This window comes from Notechis scutatus, chromosome 16 (assembly GCF_049901735.1).
Source record: "Notechis scutatus isolate UNSWTSFEM ecotype Mainland chromosome 16, rNotScu1.2, whole genome shotgun sequence".
Lineage (NCBI taxonomy): Eukaryota > Metazoa > Chordata > Lepidosauria > Squamata > Elapidae > Notechis > Notechis scutatus.
The window spans coordinates 8,235,001-8,246,966 of NC_142024.1; the positions used below are offsets into that span (position 1 = coordinate 8,235,001).

General features: G+C 53.7%; 1 protein-coding gene across 1 annotated transcript in view; it reads left to right on the forward strand.

Annotated features, from left to right (window-relative positions):
* The window catches only part of MICOS10 (mitochondrial contact site and cristae organizing system subunit 10), a 17,170-nt gene extending 12,503 nt beyond the window's left edge, over positions 1-4,667 (forward strand). Inside the window, exons 2-4 of the mRNA XM_087944824.1 lie at positions 1,627-1,674; positions 3,028-3,137; positions 4,410-4,667. Coding sequence (XP_087800950.1) covers positions 1,627-1,674; positions 3,028-3,137; positions 4,410-4,418 — 167 coding nt within the window. The 3' untranslated portion in view covers positions 4,419-4,667. The remainder of the gene's footprint in view (positions 1-1,626; positions 1,675-3,027; positions 3,138-4,409) is intronic.
* Positions 4,668-11,966: the final 7,299 nt, after the last annotated feature.

The window sequence follows — 11,966 nt, forward strand, 5'->3', positions numbered from 1 at the left end:
CCTTTTGTTCTCTTTCTTTTTCTCTTTCTCTCACTCTTTTTTCTTTCTCTCCTTCCTTCCTTTTCTTTCCTTTTCTTTCTCTCCCTCTCCCTTCAAATATTGGAACACCTGCTATCCTGTCTCCCCTGGTCCTTTTCTTCCCTGGACTAGCCAGGCCCGGTTCCTGCAACCGTCCATCCTATGTTTTAGCCTCCAGTCCCTCCATCATCCTGGTTGCTCTTTTCTGCACTCTTCCTAGAGCCTCAACATCTTTTTAATAGTGTGGTGACCAAAACTGGATGCAGTACTCTACGTGTGGCCTTACTAAGGCTTTACAGAGTGGTATTAGGACCTCCCTTGATCCTGATTGTATCCCTCTGATAATGCAATTTAGGATTGCAGGGCCAGCAGCCTTCCACACAGGGATGGGCGCAAGCTGGAATTCCAGAGGTTGCAACCCAGAAGAACTGCCTTGCAGGAGGTGATTGAGTTTAAGAGCTGTCTCTTAAAGAGACAGGTGATGAAACGGGGGCTGGATGTTTTCCAGCGCCAGAACAAGCCCAAAGGTGGTTCTGTGTTTGGCCGAATATCAGTTTCCGGGTCCCCTGGGTGCGCATCTGCCAAGCTCCTCCCCTCCCCTCCCTCCGACCTTTGGCTTTTTCTCCGTTTCTGACGCCCTCCCTTTCGCCAGCCAGATGTGTAGGATCACAGCTCTCACCCTTCCCCACCGGCCCCCGGGGCCCTTGCAATCCAGCGCATCTGGAAGCAGCCAGTGAGCTGTGAATCCGCCTATAGTTCGTTTCATCCCCGTTTCAAACGCGGTCCCAAAGAAGCCGCCGTGGCTGTTCGCACGTCAACAGTCCCCTCCCGTCAGCTGGGATCCATTTGCGCTGCTCTGCTTGGTGCATGGAAAGCCGCGGAGAGGCCCCTGAGCATGGGCAGAGAGCCCATGCTGGTCTCTGCAGCTTCGGGGGGGGGGGTTTCTCCTCCACCCCCTCCAAACCGACCCGCAGCTGTTTCTGCTAAATTTCGTAACAATAAACCGGGAAGGTCTCACTTGCCAGGACAATAAACCAGAGAGGTGGGGGAGTTTTTGCATCACCAGATTTTGGGAGAGGAGGGGGGTCCCTCTGCCTCCAGAAGGGGAGAGCAGAACCACAGGAAATGCTTGGCAGTTGGGGGCTGAAGGGAAGAGGGGGCCCTGTGTGTGTGTGGGGGGTCAGAGGAGGGAGGAAGAAGGGCTGTGGACAGGGAGCCCCTTCCCCATGGGGGCTTGCTGGCCTCCCTCCCCTCTCCCCCCATGACTAATTCACAAAGTCGTGTCCTTGTGTGCGAAGGCAGCTCCTCCTCGGGGGTCTTGCACGAAGGGTGGGGAAGGGGGCCAAGGACCTTCCTTTGAAGTCTGACCCCCTGCCTTGAAGTCTGACGGGGTGGGGGTGAAAACCCTCCCCCCCCCTTCCTCGATTAAGGCTGATGGATTGATTGAAATGGTCCTGTAGGGTCCCCTGCTCAAGCGGGGCTGGACTAGAAGACCTCCAAGGCCCCTTCCAGCTCTTTTCTGATGGATGGATGGATTGAATGACATGGTAGAGCGTCTCCTGCTTGATCAGACCTGCCTTAACTCTCCCTTCTGCCCTCTTCTTTCAGGTGCTGGATTCGGCCTAGGTGTGGTCTTCTCCGTCATCTTCTTCAAAAGTGAGTGAGGGTCGTATTCTCCGGCCTCTTCCTCCTCTTCCGCATCTCATCAGCTTTTCTTTCCGGCCTCGGACCAGCCCATAAGGCTGGGCAAGGGTCAGCACGCCCCCTCTGCCCTCGGAGATACGGCCACCTCGGCGTCCTTTTCCAGGGACCCACCGAGAGATCCTCGCCGCCACTTCCAGGCGATCGGCCGTGTTCAGGCGGGGCTTGGTTATCTCCGGGGCTTCCCCTCCACCCTTTGTTTAGGCTTGCAAGAGTGGCGTCGCCTACGGTGAGGAGGGAATCTGGTGAGAAAGTACAGGCGGGTTTTGGGGAAGAGAAACTGGGCGCGTATCTCGCTCGGGGCGCTTGGTGTGCCTTGGGACGGTTTAAATGTTGAACTAAGCGCAAAGAAATGCTGCAGCTTCGCTGGTTGCGGGCACACGGCCTTGCCAAGTGGTTAGGAGACTGGCAAAGGCTTGGATAAACACCTGGCCGGCCTTGCCAAGTGGTTAGGAGACTGGCAAAGGCTTGGATAAACACCTGGCCACCTAACCTAGCGTGTACACCCAGGGCAGCTAACCAATTTCGATGGGTGTTTTGAAAAAAAAAAAGACAAACCCTGAATCTGAAATGGGGAACGAGCAGTATTCAAAACGAGCCAAGCCTGGTGGTGAAAGAGAGATGCACCTCAGATTAACAGAACAACAGAATGGGAAGGGACCTTGGAGGTCTTCTAGTCCAACCCCACCCACCCAGCGGAGACCCCACACCATTTCTGAAAAGTGGCTGTCCAGTCTCTTCTCGAAAGCCTCCAGTGAAATGAAGCCCCCACAACTTCTGTTCCACGGGTTGATTGTCCGGGTTGCTCCTCTCCTTAGTTTCCATCTATTTTCTCTTGTCCTGCCTTCAGGTGATTCGGAGAATAAATCGAGCCCCCTCTTCTTTGCGGCAGCCCCTCAAAGGCTGGAATGACGTTCCCCGCTGGTCCTTCTTTTTTCCCTAGACCAGTTCCTGCAACCCGTTCTTCGTATGTTTTATTCTCCGGCCCTTTAATCGTTTTAGTTGCTTTTCTCTGCCCTTTTCCCAAAGTAACAACACCTTTGTTTTGTAATGAGGCGAAATCGGCATCAACACACTTCACACCGTGTGTCTCAAAAGGCCAAAGAGAGGGAGGCACCTCAAGGCAGCTCCAACAAAGACTTGCTGGTTTTGCCTTGCTGGTCTCTGTCTCTCTTGTCTCTCTCTCTCTCTCTCCGTCTCTCTGCCACCCCCTCTGCCCTTCCAGGGCTTTCTGACTGTGGCAGGCAGGGCAAAGGGCCTTTCTGGGGCCTTGTGTTCCTTAACGGCTTATTTCCCTTTTCGTGGCAGGAAAGACCTGGCCGCTCGCTTTCGGCTCGGGCATGGGCCTAGGAATGGCGTATTCCAACTGCCAACACGACTTCCAGGCCCCGTACCTTCTCCACGGGAGATTCATGAAGGTGAGTCGAAGAGGCTCCTCGGGGGAGCGGAAGGCCCGCCCGCCCGCCAGACCCTTTTAATTCCTCGGCCCTCCGGCGATGCCCACCTGGGGAATCCCTGCCTGTCCCGGGTGCCTTTAGTCCACTCCGTCGCCCAAGTTTACCTGCCGTCGCAGGTGGGAAAAGAAGGGGCGGCTAAGCTGGGGCCCGAATGAACCCCAACCAAGAGGCTCTCCCCCTGGGGGAATAATAGCACACCCACCCTGACCCGTGTTTTGCTCCGATTTGGCACCGCAAGAAAAGGCGTCTGGTTTCTATTGGATTTGGGAGATAAAAGGGACAAACTCCCAGAGTGGAAGTGGGAGGTCTGGAAAGTTAGAAACAGGCTTTTGGGGGCTTCCCTTCTTCCCCTTAGCCTGGCCTTCCCCTCTTATTGATCCCATCCCTCTCTCTCTCTCTCTCTCCACCTTGGCTTCATTGTTCCTTGCCCATCTGCCCCTAATTAATTCTTCTTTTTCCCACCCCCCACCCCGTCCTGCGCTGGAGGGAACCTTCCCTGCTCCGTGCTTCCCCTTCTGGCATCTTTAGACATCTGTAGGGCGGCTGAGTAGGGGAGATGGAGGGGGAGCGTTGGCCCCTGCCAGGGATTTGGGGAGGGGGAGTGAGGCTTTGTAAACGGAGTGCTGGGCCCTCTCAGCTGGCCTGGCCCTGTTTCCCCCCCAAAAAAGGCAGGAAAGGGTCTTGGCCAGAGGGAAACCGCATTTGGAGACCTTCTACCACGTCCTAAAGGAAGGGCCCCCAAACTTGGCCGCTTTAAGACTTGTGGACTTCAGCTTCCAGAATTGTCTCCTGCCAACACATCCTTCCCCTTTCGCTCCTCTTTATTCCCTATCGGAGGGGCCATTCACTATCCACCTGAGCCTTTACTCCTTAGTTGACCTTTGTTCCTCAACTGTTCCCTTCTCCTGGCAGCTCTGCGCATGCGCACACTGGGAACAGGCTCCATCCGTTCTTCTGCTCCACTGATGTCCGAGTCCGAAGGCAGCTGATAACTGTCGGACGGCCCTGGCCCCACCTCTGCCTCCGACGCAGAGCCCTCGTCCGAGCCTTCCCCAGACTCCGGGACCGGCCCAGGTTCCTCCCCAACCTCCCCCCTGTCCGAAAGCTCTGCTGGCTGGAGAATTCTGGGAGTTGAAGTCCACAAGTCTTAAAGTAGCCAAGTTTGGGGACCTAAAGCAACGCTGTTTTAGGGGGGTCTTTGCAGGCGTGACGTGGGCTGCGTTTCCTCCACAGGAGCAGTGATGGGGTCCTGACCTTTCTGTGGCAGAGCAGCGGAGACACCTCGGCCTCCTCCTCCTCCTCTCCGTGGGGAGACAGGCACCCTTAGAGACCCGTGGACTTGCCGGCTGCCCCTCTGGGGAGGGGGCGGCTGCCACCCACCACCACCACTGCGCCTCCAAGCAAATCTCGATTTTGTATCTTCTTCTTTGGGGGGGAACAGCAGGGAAAGGGGCCATTCTGGGAAAGGCAATAAAACTGACAAAGCGTTCATCCTCTCTGTGTGTGTGTGTTTGTGTGTGTGAGAGAGACCCTTCGCCCACTCTCTCGCCTTTATGTGTCAAGCAAAGTGTGTGGGAAGGCATTCCCGTTTGAACTCACAGCTGCAACCACCTGCTTGCAACCTCCCCCTGAATCAGGCGGGACAGCTTTCCTCGTCCAAGTTTAGAGTTTGGGTTTCTCTTGAAAAAGCATTCCTGCCCTAGAGAAGATCTCCCTCCCTCCTTTCTCTCTCCAGCCGGAGCCTCCTGGGGTCAGGAACAGCCTCCCTCTCAAGGTTAAAATTCTTTCCCACGGGCACATGCTCCCTCTGGCCCTTGAACCCTCTCGCCAGGCGGCCCTCGAAGGCAGGGCCAAGCTGGCCTCGGGGTGTAAGAGGGACCTGGGACGGTTTTGCCCTCGAGACCCGGCCCAGAAAAGGGAGATTTTTCAAAGGGGGAAAATGTGTTGTGGGGGGGGGGGATCCTGGTTTAAATCTGCCTCGAGTTTAAAGCCGGGGACTTCAAACTTGGCAAGTTTAAGACTTTGTGGACTTCAATGCCCAGGATTCCTGAGCTACCGTGACTGGAGGGGGAGGAATTCTGGGAGTTGAAGTCCACCAGCTGTCAAGTTTGAAGACCCCTGAGTTAGAGAATAAACCCTGGTCAATTGTAATCCAAAGTCGCCTCCGGCCAAGCATCCCCTCCCTTCACAGGGGCCACGTCGCTCCGTCTGGGAAGGTCGCCCACAAGAGCCCTTCTTTGAAGGTAAACTGCTCCTGGAGAGGATGCTCCGCAGAGGAAAAGAATCCCATTTCTGAGCTTTAGCTGCCGTCAGCAGTTTTATTCTGGTCTTTCTTTTATAACGGAGTCGCAAAGGAATGTGTTCTGTTCCTCAGCATCAGGTCACTAGCTCCGCCACCCAGGGCGGCAGAGCGGTCAGCACAGCACCGCTTCGGGGATTGTCCGGGCGGCATGCCTGAAGCCTCCTTCGTTGGACCCTGCCAGCGTCCTAGGAGCAGGCCCCCTTCCAGGAAGAGCTGGCGGGGGCACGGATGCCTTCATCGCCGGACAGCCAGCACGGTGGAGACGCTACGTCCAAATAAGAGACGGGAACCTGAGCGGCCCTTGGTTTCCCTCTCGGCATATGCATTCTGGATGTCGAAAGAGGCCGTTCTGGGCACGGGAGGGGAAAGGCGGGCCGTGGAGAGAAACCAGCCCCTCTCCGCTCGGCTCAAGTGCCCGAAGGAATGTTAAAAACTCGAGTCCCTGCTGGTCACCTGGAAATGATCACCAGTTTCTCTCTCTCTCTCTTTTCCCCCCTCGGCCCCTTTCTTCTGCCTTCAAAGCAAAGCTGCGATCTCTCCTTCCCCTTTTAAGATCGAAGCCCACCCACCCACCCCCAAGTGGGGTGCCGGATGCCCAGAGAGAAAGCCAAGCTGGGGCGTGTTTTGCTTAACGACAAAGAGGGGCCCGGTCAGCCCCAGGGCTCGCGGCGCAAGTTCAGTTCGTTGGCACCCTCGCCCAAACCACATTTTTCTCCCCTTCACCTCCGGGACTCCGCCATCCGTTCCAGAGCGCTGTGGGGATGGATGAGTTGCAGGTGGCAGAGGTCTTCCCACCCACCCACCCACCCCTTCTGCCTGGTGCACAATCCCAGAAGGCTGCCTGTAGGAGCATTTGATGTTGAGACTCTGGAAAGGGTGCAGAGAAGAGCAACCAGGATGATGAGGAGAGTGGAGGCTCAAACCTACGATGGACGGTTGCAGGAACTGGGCCTGGCTAGTCTAGGGACCAGAAGGACCAGGGGAGACAGGAGAGCATCTTCCAATATTTGAAGGGAGAGAAAGAAAAGGAAAGAGGAAGGAAGGAAGGAAGGAGAGAAAGAAAAAAGTGAGAAAGAACAAAAAGGGAGAGAGGAGAGAAAAAAGGAAAGAGAGAAAGAAAGGGAGAGAAACAGGGAGAGAGAGCAAGAGGGAGTGACTGGAGGCTAAAACCTTGCAGGAACTGGGCCTGGCTAGTCTAGGGAAGAGAAGGACCAGGGGAGACAGGAGAGCAGCCTTCCAAGATTTGAAGGGAGAGAAAGAAAAGGAAAGAGGAAGGAAGGAAAGAGAGAAAGAAAAAAGGGAGAAAGAACAAAAAGGGAGAGGAGGGAAAAAAGGAAGGAGAGAAAGAAAGAAAGAAAGAAAGAAAGAAACAGGGAGAGAGAGCAAGAGGGAGGGACTGGAGGCTAAAACATACGATGAACGGTTGCAGGAACCGGGCCTGGCTAGTCCAGGGAAGAGAAGGACCAAGGGAGACAGGAGAGCAGCCTTCCAATATATGAAGGAAGAGGGAGAGAAATAAAAGGAAAGAGAAAGAAAGGAAGGAAGGAACCAAAAGGGAGAGAAAGAGGGGGGGAGGAGAGAGAGAAAAAGGAAGGAAAGAGAAAGAAAGAAAGAAAGAAAGAAAGAAAGAGAAAGAAAGAAAGAAAGAAAGAAAGAAAGAAAGAAAGAAAGAAAGAAAGAGGGAGAGAAAGAGAGGGAGAGAGAGCAAGAGGGAGGGACTGGAGGCTAAAACACATGAACGGTTGCAGGAACTGGGCCTGGCTAGTCTAGGGAAGAGAAGGACCAGGGGAGACAGGAGAGCAGCCTTCCATTAGTTGAAGGGAGAGGGAGAGAAAGAGTGAGAGAAAGAGAACAAAAAGAGAAAGAAGGAGAGAGGAGAGAGAGAAAAAGAAAGGGAGGAAGGAGAGAAAGAAAGAAAGGGAGAAAGAGTGGGAGAGAGATCAAGAGAGAGTGATTGGAGGCTAAAACATAGGATGCAGGAACTGGGCCTGGCTGGTCTAGGGAAGAGAAGGACCAGGGGAGACAGGAGAGCAGCCTTCCAGTATTTGAGGGGCTGCCCCAGAGAGGAGGAAGGGGTCAAGCTATTCTCCAAGATACCCGAAGGCCAGATAAGGAATAATGGATGGATGGAAACTGATCAGGGAGAGATTCAACAGGGAAATAAGGAGAAACTTTCTGACAGTGAGAACAATCAATCCATGGAACAGAAGTTGCCTTCGGAAGTTGTGGGAGTTTCATCCCTGGAGGATTTCAAGAAGAGACTGGACTGCCCTCTGTCAGGAAGGGTGTAGGGCCGTGATGGCGAACCTATGGCACAGGTGGCACGCGAGCCGCAAGCAATTACCTCATTGCACTTGTGCGTGCCTCTGAGCTGATTTTCAGCCCGTTTGAGACCTTTTTCGGCCTCCCAGAGGCTTGAGGGAGGCCTTTGCAGACCGAAAAATAGGCCTGTTTCGTCACTTCCTGTATTTCCGGAAGTGACGAAACAGGCCCGTTTTTTGACCCGCAAAACCTGCAGAAGCTTTCCTCAAGCCTTTGGGAGGCTGAAAAAGGCCTCAAACGGGCTGAAAATCAACTGGGAGGTGCAGTGCAGGTAAGGTGGCGCCGGGGGGGATTGCTTGCGCATGCGTATGGGGCATGGGGGGTGCGTGCATTGCCTTCTGGGTGCTGGCGCACGAGCACAATTTTTGGCACAGGAAGGTTAGCCCAAAAAGGTTAGCCACCACTGGTGTAGGGTCTCCTGCTTGGGCGGATGGAAGGGTTGGACTAGATGACCTACAAGGTCCCTTCCAACTCCGTGAATCTGTTAAACCTGGGCTAAAGCTTTCAAGAAGAGACTGGACTGCCCTCTGTCAGAAATGGTGCAGGGTCTCCTGCTTGGGCAGGGGGGGTTGGACTAGATGACCTACCAGGTCCCTTCCAACTCTGTTAACCTGTTAGGGACTAGCGCTGGTAATGTTCCCTAGTTGGGTCACGAAACGTCTGCAAGAAAACCTCAAGAGAGGTTTTCCCCTCAAAAAGAGACCATGGCCAAGAGACCACCAAGAGACCACCTCAGCATCAAACCCTAAACGACAAATATTCTCTCTTTAGGATCCTACAACTCCTAAAATGGGAGCCCCTAAAAGCAAGCAGTTCCTCCTGGCTGTTTCCCGACCTCTAAAGCTGCCCCAGGACAGGGTAGTCCTCGGCTTACAACAGTTAGTTCATTTAGCGACCGAAGCAACAAGGCATTGAAAGAAGCGACTCAGGACCGCTTTCCACGCTTTACGAACGTTGCAGCCACATCCCCGTTTGGTCACACGATCAACATTTAGATGCTTGGGCAGTTCTTTTGCAGCTTCTGGCAAGCAAAGCTGAGTTACTAACTTAACGGCAGAGGTTCGCTTAACAACGGTGGTTAAGAAAAGGTAAAAGAGGGAACGAAACTCCCTCCTCGATTGCCTCCCTTAGCAAGAGAAACTTTGGGCTTCATTCCGGTTGTAAGCCGAGGATCAACCCCATACTGTAATTGGTAGGGCATCTCCAGGGGGGGGTCCTAATTCGACCATGTACGACTTCGGGCCTTTCTCTGCCTGATCCCATCTCGGTTTTTTTCAAAGCCACGATCCTAAGCGTACAACCGTGCCTGCCATCCCTGTCCTATTGACCCCAATTACTAGTTCCCATTTCTTGCATTTAAACATGTTTATTCTTGTTTCTGTTGTAGGTTTTTGATAAAATAAAAATAAAATAATAAATAAAATCAAAACCTTGTGGCGGGGAGTCCCCCTGGAGACATGATCAACATGGAAGAGTTAGCCCAGGAGAGAAAAACGGCGTGTGGAAGCGAGGCTCTCCAGGCGAGACGCAGAATCTTTGCAAGGATCCGAAACCGCAGAGCAAAATCTCAGCAGGCAGAAAGGATGAAACCATCTTCCAAGTTTTGGGGGCCGTGAAGCAAAAAATTCCCAAATGGGAACTCCTGCAGAGACACGCCGGAAGCAGCTGCCCGGGAAAAGGAGAGGCAGAGTTGGGATGTTGCAATGAAGGCTTCAAATCAATCAATCAATCAAAATAGAGCTGGAAGAAGACCTTTGAGGTCTTCTAGCCCAGCCCCCAAGAGATCCTATACGATTTCAATCCATCAGTGGCCGGGAGTGGGCAGCCGACGGCAGGCAACGGGCAGTGACCTGGTGGGCACTTCTTCTGCCCTCTGGGTACCCCCCAGCATGCCTTTTCACCCTGTCCTAAAAGGCTCGAGGCCAGATACTTCTCCCCAAATCCAAGCTGGGGGGGAAAGAAAAGCCCCTTTGTAAATGCGTGAAACAGTGGCCACCCAGGCGACGGGGGCTCCTAGACGGGGAGTCTGATCAAATCATCATTTATGGTGGTTCTGCTGTGGGTACCCGTGCTTTCCAGCTCTCGCTGCCCGTTTGTGGTTTGGCTCTCTTGCTTAGATCTCGCTGGGGTGAGTTATAGCCGGCTTCCTGGCGGCGTATTTAAGAACTCTAGAAAACCAGCCCTGTAGGTGGTGCAGAAGGAAAGCCCCAACAGGTTGGTAGACAGTGCGAAATCTCTCTCTTGTTCCGTGACTCGGGTAGACTCCTCCTGGATTTGCAGGCTCCATTCCCACTTGGGATTGATTTATTTCTCCTTGCCAAGCCCACAAGCAAGGGGCTTCCTTGTGGCCTTATTGGGGTGGATTGGGGAGGGGATGTTTAGCAAAGAGAGTTTCAGTGATATTTCCAGCCATTTATTATGGGCAAAAATAAATAAATTAGTTGAATATTCAGCAACCTCGGATGCAGAATTACTGTCGTCGTAAATTTAAAGGTAGATTGTCTCTAAACAGGAAGGAGCCACCAGGGCCTGAAGCTTGGTTGCTTTGATCAAAATACTCCCAGCTATGCAGAGTCGCAATTTCTTAGCAACTTCTTAAAATGATTAAAAAAAAAAAAAAAAGGGGTTAAAAGGTAGAAGGTTCCCCTTGTACATCCGTGCTAGTCGTTTCCGGCTCTAGTGGGCGCTGGTCATCTCCGTGACAAAGCCGAAGAAGAGCCGGCGCTGTCCGAAGACGTCTCCGTGGTCATGTGGCCGGCAGGACTAAACGCCGAAGGCGCATGCAACGCTCTTCCCTTCCCACCAAAAGGATCCCTATTTTCCTACTTGCATTTTTATTATGTGCTTTCGAACTGCTAGGTTGGCAGAAGCTGGGACAAATAACGGGAGAGCCGCGGTGAACTACCTTAGAAAGAAAAAAAGACTTTTAAAAAAGTACATGCATAGATCTCCTCGTGGTTTCTTTTCCTAAACAGGCGTATAATTACGGGCGCTCCATCACTGGAGGCTTTTAAGAGACCGGACAGCCATTTGTCCGAAATGGGATAAAGGTCTCCTTTCTGAGCAGCGGGGTTGGACTAGAAGACCTCCAAAGGTCCCTTCTGACTCTGAGGTTCTGCTCTCTGGGCTCGTTCCCTGCCAGTTTGTGAAAAGAACTAGTCCGCAAATCCTCCTTTTTTTTTTTTTTTCCAAAGAGCCCCCAAAAGGGACGAAAGCCGATAGCCGGAGAAGAGGAAGCAGCGGAGGTTTTGCATTTGGGGCCTCAGGAAGCCGGACCTGCCCCCTGCCGTCCAGCCGCATTCCAAGGAGCCAACCCAGATGTTCCCCAGCAGCCCCTGCCAGGGTTCACACATGCCAGCTGGAACCTTTGTGCGCTTCATCGCGGGGGCACCGGCTGCTTGCGGAAGCGTGCCCGAGGGCGCAGGGAGCAGGATGCCATCGGGGCGGCAGGAGAGGTTGGGGGGCGGGGGAGAAGGCTGCTCCACCCCTCTCCCGAGCGCCCAGGTGTGGGTTCGGAGCACAGGTAGATGCCCGAGACGTTTCCCTCCCACACGGGACTCTCGCCCTGTCTCGACATGTTCCCCGAGCTCTGGCACTCGACCAGGAGCCGAGAAGCGAAGCTGCCAAGCCTGTGGCACCCCTGACTCCTGCGCTAAAACAGGCTTTCCCGCCTCCACGGCGCCCACCCCAAGGCCCAACCCTTCCGTGGATTCCCCCTGGCACCCCGAGAGCAGGGCACGGGGAAAGAAGCGAGCCGTCCGATAGACTGCTTCGATATCTGGAGGTTTCGCTCAACTCCGAGGAGGAGAGCCGGTTTCCTAGAAGGGGCAAACCACACCCACCCACCCTTGAAATGAGATTTCAACTGGGCTCCAGCAGATCCCGTTTAAACCTCTGGCGCTGTGGGCATCCCCAGCCTTTCCAGAACTGAATCTTCTAATCCAAGGGGAAGCACCAAGGCAGAGCCCAGCTAAGTCACACTCGCATTCAGGACACGAAAGAAGAAAACCAAAGGTCAAACTGCCTCTAAAACTGGAGGTCTCAATAAAGCTGCCACAACTTGCAAAGTATTTTGAGGGGTGCAAAATCCAGCAAAGGAGACTTTTAATTATCTTTTTTTTCCTCCTCTCTTCTCACAAACTCGCTCATTCTTGCCTCTTGGAATA